This window comes from Chiloscyllium plagiosum, unplaced genomic scaffold (genome assembly GCF_037043375.1).
Source record: "Chiloscyllium plagiosum isolate Xiang-an unplaced genomic scaffold, Cpla_swu_hap1 HiC_scaffold_19, whole genome shotgun sequence".
Classification (NCBI taxonomy): domain Eukaryota; kingdom Metazoa; phylum Chordata; class Chondrichthyes; order Orectolobiformes; family Hemiscylliidae; genus Chiloscyllium; species Chiloscyllium plagiosum.
The window spans coordinates 10,272,063-10,286,360 of record NW_028270157.1 but is presented as its reverse complement, the minus strand read 5'-3'; the positions used below and the strand labels follow the sequence as shown (position 1 = coordinate 10,286,360).

At 42.6% G+C, this 14,298-nt stretch overlaps 1 protein-coding gene across 2 annotated transcripts in view; it reads right to left on the bottom strand.

Moving 5' to 3' along the window:
• Positions 1 to 14,298, bottom strand: part of LOC122559860 (monocarboxylate transporter 2-like) — a 185,515-nt gene that overhangs the window by 35,560 nt on the left and 135,657 nt on the right. For both annotated transcript variants that reach the window (XM_043709985.2, XM_043709984.2), the window contains exons 3-4: positions 10,128 to 10,271; positions 1,646 to 2,485 (exon numbers count right to left, since the gene is read on the bottom strand). In XM_043709985.2, the coding sequence (XP_043565920.2) occupies positions 1,646 to 2,485; positions 10,128 to 10,271 (984 nt within the window). The remainder of the gene's footprint in view (positions 1 to 1,645; positions 2,486 to 10,127; positions 10,272 to 14,298) is intronic.

Genomic DNA, 14,298 nt, shown 5'->3' with positions numbered 1-14,298 from the left:
GGTTCCCTCAGTCCAAAGATGTGCAGGTCAGGTGACTTGGCCATGCTAAGTTGCCCATAGTGTTAGGTGCATTAGACAGAGGGAAATGCATCTTGGTAGGTTACCCTTCAGAAGGTTGGTGTGCACTTGTTGGGCCAAAGGGCCTGTTTCCACACTATAAGGAATCTGATCTTTTTTTCCATCTAATTTGCTGAAGTGTGGATGCTCGGTATGAGGTTACTCAGGTACCCTTGGAGAAATATCCACTTTGATTTAGCTGAGTAAATAAGGATTACTGTATCCATTCCTTCCTCTACTGCATCTTTCTTCCTCTGTACCTTTGGTCCTCTCAGCCCACACATCATGTCATCATTATCAGTATTGGAGTATTACATACAGTTCTGGTCACCCCATTATAGGAAGGACGTGGAAGCTTTGGAAAAGGTTCAGAGGAGATTTACTCTGATGTTGCCTGGTATGAGGAAAGGCTGACGGACTTGAGGTTGTTTTCCTCAGAGAAGCAGATTGAGAGGTGACTTAATTGAGACATATAAGATAATCAGACGGTTAGATAGGGTGGACAGTGAGAGCCTTTTTCCTCGGATGATGATGGCTAGCACAAGGGGACATAGCTTTAAATTGAGGGATGATAGATACAGGACAGATGTCAGAGGTAGTTTCTTTACTCAGAGAGTAGTAGGGGCATGGAAAGCCCTGCCTGCAACAGTAATAGACTAGCCAACATTAATGGCATTTAAATGGTCATTGGATAAACATATGGATGATAATAGGATAGTGTCGGTTAGATGGGCTTCAAATTGGTTCCACAGGTCGGCGCAACATCGAGGGCCAAACCCCCTGTACTGTTCTATGTTCTATATTCTATCACCTCTGTGGGCTATTTCTCTACATTTAGTTCCTTTCACTCTGTCTGTTTTATTCAGTTTTGAGTTTCTGTCTAAATCCCTTCATTGGCATGGTGGCTCAGTGGTTAGTACTGCTGCCTCACAGTGCTGTAAACCTGCGTTGAATTCCACCCTTGAGTGACCTTTTTGGAGTTTGCACGTTCTCCCCACGTCTGTATGGGTTTCCTTCGGGTGCTCCAGTTTCATCCTGAGTTTAAGGGGCACATTTTTGAGGAGAGAGATTCTAAAAACAATGTGAGAGGCAAATTCTTTTACACAGAGGATGGTTTGCACGTGGTATGAACTTCCTGAGGCAGTGGTAGATGTGAGTACAATTACAACATTTAAAAGACATTTGGATAAGGACAGGAATAGGAAAGGTTTAGAGGGATATGGGCCAGGAGCAGGCAGGTGGGACTGGTTTAGTTTGGGATTATGTTCGGCATGGACTGGTTGGATCAAAGGGCCTGTTTCCGTGCTGTATGCCTCTATGACACAATCCAAAGAGTGCAGGTTGGGTGGATTATCCATGGGAAATATAGGGTGGTTCTGGATGGGATGCTCTTTGGAGGGATGGTGTGTACTCAATGGGCCGAATGGCCTGTCAGGATTCTATGATTCTAATTCAGAAAATGTCTGCATTAACAATAAATATTTCCCATGCTGTAAACATGGGTCAAACTCAGTGGATGTGGGGTTATTGTAAGCATGGTACTGCATGTAGCTAATTTCTAGAAGAGCTCTGAGCATATGAATCTTACCTGCCAGTGGTGGGCCCAGAAGTACCGGACAACACTCTACGATGGTGACGAGTCCCACAGCACTGGAGAATCTCTTGGCACCGACTAAATCCATCAGTGTTTCGAAGAGAACAGCGCTCACCATTCCAAAGGCAAAGCCAAAGAAGATGGTGTAGACAACCAAGCCTGTGAAGTCATTCGCCAATGAGCACATGACGTGGCAGAAGCCATTGTAGAAAACAGCAAAGCTGAAGAAATATTGGATCTTCGGCCTCACCCATCTGGAGTTTGCGAGTAGGCCCATGCTGGGTCTTGCGAACATATCTACAAAAGCGAGAATGGAAAGCAGGAATGCTGCCGAATACTCATCTATGCCAATGTGCTTGGCATAAGGAGCCAAAAAAACTATTGGAGCAAAGAATCCAAAAAACATGATGACATTTCCCGACAAGTAGATCAGAAATCCCCGATGTTTGAAGAGGGTGAGGTCTAGATAATTATTAATTACAGTAAAGAGAGTTGATTTCTTCTTCTTTTTCTGCAACAGACCATCCTCCAAATCCTTGCCCTCTTCCTTCTTGAGAGCAGAAAACTGTGCATCTTTTACAGCAGTTGGTTTTATGGGTTGTAGCGGCCTCATCAAGGATCCTGCCACACAGCAGTTCAACAGGATAGCTCCAAGGATGAAGAAACTGCCTCGCCAACCAAAGACGTTAATTAAGTACTGATTCAGAGGTGCCAAAGTGCTCAGGAACACTGGGCTACCAGCCATAGCCAGTCCATTGGCAATGGGACGCTTCTTGTAAAAGTACTTTCCAATCATAGTTAAAGCTGGTTGAAGGTTGAATGCCAATCCTAGGCCTGAAAAGAAATCAAGGAGGTCATCAATCTTGTGAACAGGTACATATGAAACTAAAAGGCATAAAATACATGTGGAGTAAGCGAATAGTATTGGGTTGGTATCAGAGGAATTGAGAATGAGGCGCTGGGAAAACACAGGTCAGGCAGCATCCGAGGAGCAGGAGAATCATCGTTTTGGGCATAATGTTTCTGATGAGGGACTTGTGCCCGAAACGTCGATTCTCCTGCTCCTCAGATGCTGCCTGACCTGCTGTGCTTTTCCAGCACCACACTCTCGACTCTGGTCTCCAGCATCTGCAGTCCTCACTTTCTCCTGGTATTAGAGTTATAAAGAACAGGACATCAGGATTGTTCTTTATCCATTCACGGGTTGAGGGTGTCACTGGCCAGGCCAGCATTTATTGCCCATCCCTAAGTGCCCAGAGGGCAGTTAAGAGTCAACCACTTTGCTGTGAGTCTGGAATCACATGTGGGCTGGACTGGGTAATGATGACAGTTTCCTTCTCTAGTGAACCAAATGGCTTTTTTCAATAATTGATTCATGGTCATCACTCGACTCTTAATTCAGATTTTTTATTTATTGAATTCAAGTTCCACCATCTGCCACGGCAGAATTCAAATCCAGGTCCCTCGAACATTATCTGGGTCAATAGTCCGGCGATAATACCATTAGGCCATCACTTCCCTACTAAATTACTGTGTGCTTTCTCCATAAAACACCACATCAGTCATTTGCTCCACATATCCCTGATGTTTTATTTCACAATGCATTTTGTTTCTGTAACTAAATTTGGAACGACTAATGGCATTTTGTACACATGTATTCGGAGATGCCGGTGTTGGACTGGGGTGTACAAAGTTAAAAATCACACAACACCAGGTTATAGTCCAACAGGTTTAATTGGAAGCACTAGCTTTCAGAACGCTGCTCCTTCATCAGGTGGTTGTGGAGTACACTGTTGTAGGACACAGAATTTATAACAAAAGTTTACAGTATGATGTAACTGAAATTATACATTGAAAAATACCTTGATTGTTTAAGTGTTTCATCTGTTAGAATGACCATGTTAGTTTCATTTCTTTCATATGTAAATCACAAACCTTTTTTTAAAAGTTACATTCTCAAGTGAACTTTAACAATTGGTGTCAGCCCAGATAATGTATTGAAGGTGTTAGCCCCTGTGTGCTGATGTCTGTGCCATAATGTTTAGACTGATTCTAATCTAAAAAAATGAATTAACAGAATCTTACATGGGTTCATGCAGTTTTTGAGCAAAGTACAATGTAACAACCCCACAAACGTATATGTGTATGCATGCATGTGGGTTTGTGTGTATGTGCGTTTGTGTGTATATGTGTGTGTATGTATGTGTGTGTTGGGGTGGGGGGGTGCAGATGAAGCCATTCCGGTCCTAAATATCTTCAGCCAACGTTATAATCATAGCTTTACAATAGATTAGATTAGATTAGATTCCCTCCAGTGTGCAAACAGGTCATTTGGCCAAACAAGTGCACACCAACACTCTGAAGAGTAACCCATCCAGACCCATTTCCCTCTGACTAATGCACCTAACACTATGGGCAATTTAGCATGGCCAATCTACTGGCCTGCACATCTTTACTCAGAGAGTGGTAAGGGCATGGAATGCCCTGCTTGCCAATGTAGTTAACTCAGCCACATTAGGGAGATTTATCCTTGGATAAGCACATGGATGATGATGAGATAGTGTAGGGGGATGAGCTTAGATAAGTTCACAGGTCGGTACAACACTGAGGGCTGAAGGGCCTGTTCTGCGCTGTATTGTTCTATGTTTTATGTTCTATCTGAGGATTTCTGAAGAGGAGTGCTTACAGTTCAGAAGAAGAGTTATACGAGACCGGAAACATTAACTCTGTTTCTCTCTCCACAGATACTGCCAGACCTACTGAGTTTCTGTTTCATTCCAGATTTGCATAATCCACACCATTTTGCTTTTATTATAGTTCTCTTGTTGTGTATCATCATAATTCATTAGAATTGAAACAATTATGCTATCTCGCAGGTTTGGAAGGAATATCAATGGGACCTAGAATTTCTGTGGGTGGTATTTCTCAAATGCAACAAGGAGATATATGAGAGTTTTGTGGAATGAAATGCTTTGTTTGACTTTCTGCACTTGATGTCAGCATCACACACAGATCAGACACAAGTACAGGTAGAGAGACTAAACATTTGTGCTTTCATCTCCAACCTCAGCATACTAACACAAACATTACACCAATATAAATTTTCCTCCCATGTTGGATATCAGTTTGAACAACACTGTGATGTTGCATTTCCAGCAAGACATTTCTATGGATTAAAAACAAACATTGTAATGTTTCTTGGTGCAGAATGCTGGACTTCAAGAAAATCAAGAGATATGGGGAAAGGACAGAAAAGTACATCAAAACTGATAATCCAATTAGGGAAGGGACTGTACTAGATCTTGTAATGGGGAATAAGCCTGGCCAGGTTATCAATGTTAATGTGGAAGCATTTTGGGAATAGTGATCATAAGTTTTAAAGATAGTTGTAAAGGGTGGTATGGTGGCTCAGTGGTTAGCACTGCAGCCTCACAGCACTAGGGACCTAGGTTCAAATCCTGCCACGGGTGACTGTGCGTGTGGAGTTTGCACATTCTCCCCGTGTCTGTGTGGGTTTTGTCAGGGTGCTCCGGTTTCCTCCCACAATCCAAAGATGTGCAGGTCAGGTGAATTGGTCATGATAAATTGCCCATAGTGTTAGGTGCATTAGTCAGAGGGAAGTGGGTCTGGGTGGGTTACTCTTTGGAGGGTTGGTGTGGACTTGTTGGGTTACAGATAAAGGATAAGACTGGTCCTCCAATGAAGGTGAATTACAGAAGTATCAAGCAGGAACTGGAGAAATTAGATTGGGGTGGTTGCTTGAGGATAAATCCACATCTGACACAGGGGAGTCTTTTAAAGGCCTGTTGATCAGAGCTCAGGACCAGCACGTTCCTGTAAGGATGAAAGATAAGGATGGCAAGATTCAGGAACCTTAGATGACACGAGATATTGAAAATTCAGTCAAAAAGAAAAAGGTATCATATGTAAGTTTTAGGAAATTGAATTCAGACAAGATCCTTGAAGAATACAAAGGAAGAAAGAAAGAATTGAATCAAGGAATTAGGAATGAGAAGTGGGGCTGTGAGATGTACTTGACAAGTAAAATTAAGTAGAATCCAAAGGTATTTTATGCATTTATTAGGGTAGCTTTAGAAAAGGTAGGTCCACGTAAGAACGAAGGAGGAATTTATGTGTGGAGCTGGAGGAAGTGGTGAGGTCCTTAATAAGTTCTTGGCATTGGTATTCACTAAGGAGAAGGACATGGACTATGGTAAAATTAGGGAGGGGCATGTTGAAATTCTAAGGCATGGCAAAATTAAGAAGGTGGAAATGTCGAGTGCCTTGAAAAAACATTAAGGTGGATAAGTCTCCAAGACCTGATGGGATTTATCTCAGGATGCTGAAAGAGAGAAGGGAGGAGATTGCTGGGGCTTGGCTGAGATCTTTGTCTCCTCTTTAGTCACAGGGTAAGGTCCCAGCAGACTGGAGAATGGTCAAGGTTGTCCCTTTGCTTAAGAAAGGCAACAGGGAGAATCCAGAAAAATATAGGCCAGAGAGCCATACCTCAGTGGTGGTAGGTAAATTATTGCAGAAGATTCTTAGGGATAGAATTTAATCACATTTGGGAAAGAATGGACTTATTAGGGTTAGTCAGCATTGCGTAATGAGGGGAAGTCTTGTCTCACAAACTTGATTGAGCTTTTTGAGGAAGTGACAAAGATGATTGATGTAGATAAGGCAGTTGATGTCGCCTACATAGACTTTACTAAAACATTGGACAAGGTTCCTCATGGTAGACGGTGCAAAAGATTAAGTGACATGGGATCCATGGTGAGTTTGTAAGGTGAATGCAAAATTGACTTGGTCATAGATGTGTAGTTATGGAAGGGTGTTTTTAAGACTGGAGATCTGTGTCCAGTGCTGTTCCAGAAGGATCAGTGCTAGGACCTCTATTGTTTGTAATATATAAATAAATGATTTGGATGGAATGTAGATAGCTTGATTAACAAGTTTGCAGATGACACAAAAATTGGGAGAGCTGTGGACAGTGAGGACATTTGTCAAAGGCTACAGCTGAAAATACAGTTGGAAAGTTGGCTGGAGAAATGGCAGATGGAGTTTGATCCAGACAAGTGAGAGTAATGCATTTTGGGAGGTCAAATGCAAGAGGAAATTACATAGCAAATAGCAGGACCCTTAGAAGCACTGATATCCAGAGGGATCTTGGAGTACAAGACCATAGCTCTCTATAGGTGGCAACACAAGTGGATAAGGTGGTAAAGAAGGCCTATGGCATATGTGCCTTTATTGGTCAAGGGATTGAGTATGAATGTTGACAAATCATAAAACATCTCCCAGGTTTGATTCCAGCCTCGGGTGACTGACTGTGTGGAGTTTGCACGTTCTCCCCGTGTCTGCGTGGGTTTCTTCCGGGTGCTTCTGTTTCCTCCCACAGTCCAAAGATGTGCAGGTCAGGTGAATTGGCCATGCTAAATTGCTCGTAGTGCTAGGTGCATCATTTAAAGGGAAATGGGTCTGGATGGGTTGTTCTTCGGAGGGTCGGTGTGGACTGGTTGGGCCGAAGGGCCTGTTTCCAGACTGTGGGGAATCTAATCTAATCTAATCTAAAATCTAATCAGTTCGGCTACATTTGGCATATTGTGTGCAGTTCTGATCGCCTCACTGTAGGAAGGAGGCAGAATCTTCGCAGAAGGTGCACAACAGGGTTACCAGGATATTGCCTGGATTGGAGTGTATTAGCTATAAGGAGAGGTTGGACAAACTTGGATTGTTTTTGTTCAAGTGTCAGAGGCTGAGGGGTGAACTGATAGAAGTTTATGCAATTTGGGAAGCATGAATAGGCTGGATAATCATAGTCACTTTCCCAGGTGGAACTATCAAATACGAGGAGGCTGTGACGATGCTGTCACTTTAACATGGTTATTTTGTCCTTGGGTTTTTTTTAAGAGAGGTCGTGAAGGCAGAGATGCCAAGGGGCCTAGTTTAACAATGGCAGGGGAATAGCCAGTTCTCCCATTTCAGGTTTTTTTCTAGTTTGTTTTTGCTGTGGCAGTCACAAGATGCTGGAGTTCAGAGAAAGGTTCCAAGCTTCAGCAGATGATTCCTGATTGACTTTCTCTCTGAAATCTTTTTGGAAGTTATTCCCTCCTGTAAGAATCTGTGTTTGAATTTACCTTTTTGTCAAGGTGTGTGTTTATGGGATGTTACTGGACTGGAACAGTTCATTAGTTAAGTTGCTGTCTTGAGTCAGTTAAGTTTTCCAATTGTTAAGTTATTCAAAATTCTGTTTTCTTTTGTGTGAATTTCAACTGCAGTGTTTAAATAAATTCTGTTTTGCTTAATACCTAGTGGTTTGACCAGCTGCACCATACCTGGAACACCCACTTTACATCTGCTTTTAAAATACAAAAAAGTTACGGTCCAAACTACCTTCTTAAAATATTTTGAGGGGGTCTGGCCTGGTCCATAACAGGGGCATAGGTTTAAGGTGAGAGTGGGAAAGTTTAAAGGAGATGAACGAAGCAAATGTTTTACACAGAGGGTAGTAGGTAATTGGAATGTGTTGTTAAGGGAGGTGGTAAAAGCAGATACATTAGTAATATTTAAGAGGTACTTATACAAACATATGAACAGGCAGGAAACCCGAGGAATATGGACAATGAGCTTAGACTGGCGTCATAGTTGGTACAGAGACAGTGAGCCTTCAAAGTGCTTGCTCCTGTGCTAGACGAAAGTGAGGACTGCAGATGCTGGAGATCAGAATCGAGAGTGTGTTGCTGGAAAAGCGCAGCAGGTCAGGCAGCATCCGAGGAGCAGGAGAATCGACATTTCGGGCATAAGCCTGATGAAGGGTTTATGCCCGAAACTTCGATTCTCCTGGTCCTCGGATGCTGCCTGACCTGCCGTGCTTTTCCAGCACCATACCCTCGACCTTGTTCCTGTGCTATACCATTCTATGCTCGATGTATAGTTGATGGAGAGGTTCAGCAACAGTTTTACTGAATCGTGGAGGAGACTGAGACTGTTGGGCTGGTCTTTCTCCTACTTCTTATGTGACTAATTGCAATGTTGAAATAAATTTCAGTCTTCTTAAGAGAAACACCAAGAACTGCAGATGTTAGAAATCAGAAACAAAAACCTGCTGGAGAAACAGAGCAGGTCTGGCAGCATCTGTAGAGAGAGAAATGGAGTTAACATTTTGAGACCAATGACCTTTCATCAAAGCATCATTGATAATATATCTGGAGTTGGCATGTATTAAGTGGAACTGCACTTCAAACAACAGCTAGTGAAAATATAGAGTTATAAATTAATGGGTAGAGTTTGAAGGGAATACAGAAAAGAAAGAATAATTTAATGGTGCAATTAATTTGATACACAGAATGTTGTTTCTCCAAATTCTGTTTTTGTTTCAATATTTGTTATCCATGTGCACCAAATTAATTGCATTATTAAATTATTCTTTCCTTCCTCTATTCATTTCAAATTCCAGCCATTAACTCACTACAACTGCACTAGCTGTTGTTTAGAAGTGCAGTTCCACTTAATCCACATCTACACCAGATTTATCATTAGTGATGATTAACGAACTTGTTTCCAGTGTAGACAAAGATACTTCAGTAAGTTTCCTTGCCTTCCTTCCCAGATACAACTCGAGGACTGCCACATTAATAACCATAACCACAATTCATACTCAAGATTTCTCGCCAAGATTACAAGTTCCAAACTACTGATCACTGCAAGGAGGTTGTGGAGAACTAACGCACCATCAGAATATACAATGTCTTTTTAATAATCCATGGGTGTCGCTAGCTGGCCCAGCATGTATTGCCCATCCCTAGTTGCTCTTAAGAATGTGGGGGTGAGCTGCGTTACTGAACTGCTGCAATCCACCTGCCGTAGGTTGACCCACAATGCCCTTAGGGAAGAAATTCCAGGAATTTGACCCAGCGACACTGAAGGAATGATGATATATTCCCAAGTCGCATGGTGAATTACTTGGAAGGGAACTTGGAAGTGGTGCTATTCCCATGTATTCGCTGTCCTTATCTTGGAGCTGGAATGATCATACATGGGGAAGGTGCTGTCTAAGGATCTTTGGTGGATTTCTGCAGTGCGTCTTGTAGATGGTGCACACTGCTGCTACTGAGTATTGGTGGTGGAGGGAGTTGATGTTGTGGATGTGATGCTAATCAAGCAGGCTGCTTTGCCCTGGCTGGTGTCAAGTTTCTTAAATGTTGTTAAAGCTGCACTCATCCGGTGAGGGGGGAGTATTCCGTCACACTCCTAACTTGTGCTTTGTAAATAGGAGACAGGGTTGGGGGAGTCAGGAGATGAGTTACTCGACTCAGTATTCCTTGCCTCTGACCTGCTCTTGTTTCTGTGTGAGTCCAGTTGTGTTTCTGGTTAATGGTAACCCCAAGGATGGTGATAGTGGGGAATCATTGATGGTAACACACCATCGAATTTTAATGTATATCTTCTATCTGACCCTGCTGTTTATAATACTCACCTCCAATGCAGCCTACACACATAAAGAGTCCAAGGATACTGTTGCAAAATGAAGCAGCTATCATTCCAATCGAGCAGAGCAAACCTCCAAACATCATCACTGGACGCGATCCATACTTGTTTACTAAGATGCTGCTCAAAGGTCCTATCAGGGACAAAAAAGAAAGGGAAAGGCTGTCATTTTCCATTACAATATCGGTTATGTGACTTTTCAAATCCCTTACAAAGTTTTCACAGTCTCGAAAGTTCAAAAAGGTGTTGGATGGGCACGACAACAAATGCTGTCGAGAGTGTAGTGCTGGAAAAGTGCAGTAGGCCAGGCACACGCTGCCTGTCCAGCTGTGCCTTTCCAGCACTACACTCTCAACTCTGATCTCCAGCATCTGCAGTCCTCACTTTCTCCCACTGCAACAAATGCTGACAATTAGCTTTGATCCAATTTTCTAATAATATTGCCAATCAGCTTCACAACTGGTTTCTCACTTTAAGACCAGAGACCATATGACCAGGAGCAGCCATTCGGCCCCTCGAACCTGCTCCACCATTCAATAGCATCATTGCTGATTCCATGTTCCTCACATCCACTTTGCATCAATATAGAACTTTGTTCTTCGAACATTATTTTCTGAAGCAATCAATTGCAATTCCCGTCATACCACTGGAGAATTACAGTCTCAGCTCTAACTTCTGTGCTCATATCCATTGCATATGAAACATATTTGGAAGAAAGACAGTGATAGCATGATAATGCCACTGGTCCTAGTTGATGTTAACCTACTGCAAATCCTCTTGCAAGGATACCTACCTTGAAGAAGCTCTCCGCCTCCCTCTACAAGGATCTCAGTGAGTCCCTCTCTCACTGCACCCCCCCAGGTCATCTCCTCTGCCCTGAAGCTCTTCAGCCACATCCTGAAATTCCCTCCCCCCCCACCTTTTATCTCAGCCCGCTTGGCACACCAGCCTCATTCCTGAAGAAGGGCTTATGCCTGAAACGTCGATTCTCCTGCTCCTCAGATGCTGCCTGGCCTGCGGTGTTTTTCCAGCACCACATTTTTCAACACTGGTCCCACTGTCAAGAATCTCAGACTAATATTCGAGAAGCATGGGTTTGAATCCCCACCACTATGGGTGGTGAAATCTTGAAATGCTTTTTATTTGAAAAGCTCCGTCTCCTCTTATTTATTCCCCGCATATTTAAATGAATAAGAAAAAACTTACATTGTTGAGGATAACGTGTGATCCATGTTTTGTTTTGGCCTGTCATAGGCAGAGTTAAGTGACTCCTGCCCAGTCCTCATCCCAAATCCACTAGAAGGAAGCAAGCCCAGACTCACTGGGCTTGCTTAGAAGAATGAGAGGAGCTCGAACTGAGGTATATAAGGTGTTAAAGTGGATCGACAAGAGCAGAAGTTGCCCCGTGTGGGGTAATCTCGAATGACAGGTCATAGTTTTAGGATAAGGAGTGCAGATTTAAAACAGAGGTGAGGAGAAATTACTTCACTCAAAGGGAACTGAATTTATGGAATTCAAAGTGAAGTGGACTCTGGGACATTGAGTAAATTTAAGGAGGAGATGGACAGATTTTAATTAGTAATAGTTTGAAGGATTATGGAGAGTGGGTATAAAAGTGGAGTTGAAGCCGAGATGAGATCAGCCATGATCGAATGGAGTGATGGAGCAGGCTCAAGGGGCTGAATGGCCTGCTCCTAAGTGGTCAGAGATCAGAATCATTTTCACATGTGGATCACATTCCAATTCTATCTCCACAATGCCTGGGCTTTTTGGATGTTTTTCGCCTGTTGACTGTGTAGGCAATGTTGACAGATTTAGCAATGATGTCTGCTCATGAAGGAATGGTTGGGATGCTGGTCGCAATTAATCATTGCAATGGGTCACAAAATCCTTCAGATTGCACATGTATCACATAAATGCATTTTTCAGAGTGTCTGGCAGAATTCCTTTCAAGTCAGGTCATTCAGAGGATACTATAGTGACAATGAAGTTCTGAAGAGGAGTCAGGTTGGATTGAAACTTGAACTCTACTTCTCTCTTACGGATACTGCCAGACCTACAGAGTATCTCTAACAATTTCTGTTGTTATTTCAGGTCTCTATAATTCACATTTTGTTTCTAATATATGATAATGTCACTGGGTTATTAATCCGAAGGTCCTAGCTAATGTGTTGCAGGCACACTTTCAAATCCTGCTTCATCAACTGATGGAATTTAAATTAGGTAAGTAAATCTGGAATATTAGTCTCATCTCAGTGATGAAATTACAATTGATCATGATAAAATCCCATCTGGTTCACTAATGACATTTAAGGAAGGGAATGGAGTCATTGAGTTGTACAGCATGGAAACAGGTCCTTTGGCCCAACTCATCCACGCCGACCAGTTTTCCGAAACTGAACTAGTCTCACTTGCCTGCATTAGACCCATATCTCTCTAAATCTTTCCTATCTATCTACCTGTCCAATGTCTTTCAAACATTATATTTGTACCCACCGCTACCACTTCCTCTAGCAGCTCATTCCATATGTGTACTACCCTCTATGTGAAAAAGTTGCCACTCGGGTTCCTTCTAAATCTTTCCCTTCTCACTGTGCCCGCTAGTTTTGGACTCCCCTACCTGAGGGAAAAACTTTGGTTAGTCAGCTTATCCATGCCCCTCATGATTGTCTAAACTGCTATTAGGTCCCTCCTCAGCCTCCTGCTCTCTCGGAAATAAACGTCCTAGCCTATTCAGCCTCTCTTTAAAAACAAACTTTCCAGTCTTGGTAAAATGCTTGTAAATATTTTTTGCACCCTTTCCAGCTTAATAAACATTGTGCCCACAACAGGCAACCAGAATTGTATGCAGTACTCCAACTGTGGCCTTACCAATGCCTTATACAGCCGTAACATAATATCCCACCTTCTGTACTCAATGCTCTTACTGTCCTTACCTGGTCTGGACTACATGTGACTCCAGACTCACAGCAAAATGGTTTGTTGTTGTAAGTGCCCTCTGAACTGGCTATATCAAGCCAGACAATTCATGGTTTACTTGGGGATAGGCAATAAATACTTGCCTTGCTTGTGGTGCGTCAGCCATGAAAGACTTTTTTAACAATAAGGAAGCCTTATAAGGAACTACACCGGGGTCCTCTTGACATTAATAGCATAGATCAGTATGTATTGGTGTAGTGGTAATGTCAATGGAGTAGCAATCCAGAACTCTAGACCAATGTTCAAAGAATATAGGTTTGAATACCATCATAGCGCACAATAAGATTTGACTTCACTGAGGGAGAAATTTGTGGAGAAATAAATTAGCCCAACAGTGATGAGATGATCACTGTTGACTATGGTATGGGGGATAAAAATCTCAGCTGATTCAGTAATGTCCTTTAGGGAAGGAATCTGCCATCCTTACTTTGCCTAGTCTACATGTGTCCTAGATGCAGTGCAACGTGATTAACAAATTTCACTCTGGACTATCAGAGACTAACAATAAATCCTGGCCTAGGCAGTGGCACCCACAGCTTTTTAGAAAGGTAGCTGACATCTGATTCCAGCAAGTGCCTCTGTCAACTATTTCAAATTTACCTGTAAAATGTCAGATACTTGCCAGATACATCAACGGCAACAGGGTGGTCAATACTGTGGCGTCACAGTTGACTCAAAGTGAACTTCTGACCACATATCTTTGCCATCACTAGGACATCTATTTCCACATCCACATAAGATCATGAGAAATAGGAACAGGAATAGGCTATTTGGCCCATCAAGCCTGTTCTGCCATTCAATAACATGAAATATCTGACAAGCCTCACTTCCACTTCCCTGTGTTTTCCCTGTAACTCTTAATCCCCCCACTGATTGAGAATTCATCTCTTTTCTGCTGAATCCATCGTTCGTTCATTTGTTACCTCTAGACTTGACAACATCAGTCCACTCCTGACCAGACTGCCACATCCATACTCTTTGTAAGCTTTTAGTTATTTAGAGCCTAGCCAACTCACACCAGTCCCCACTCATCCCTGCACTTGCTGATCCTGATTGACTACTGATCAAACACCTGGGTATAATTACAACATTTAAAAGGCATCTGGATGGGTATATGAATAGCCAGGGTTTGGAGGGTTATGGGTCAAATGCTGACAAATGGGACTAAGTCAGATTGGTTT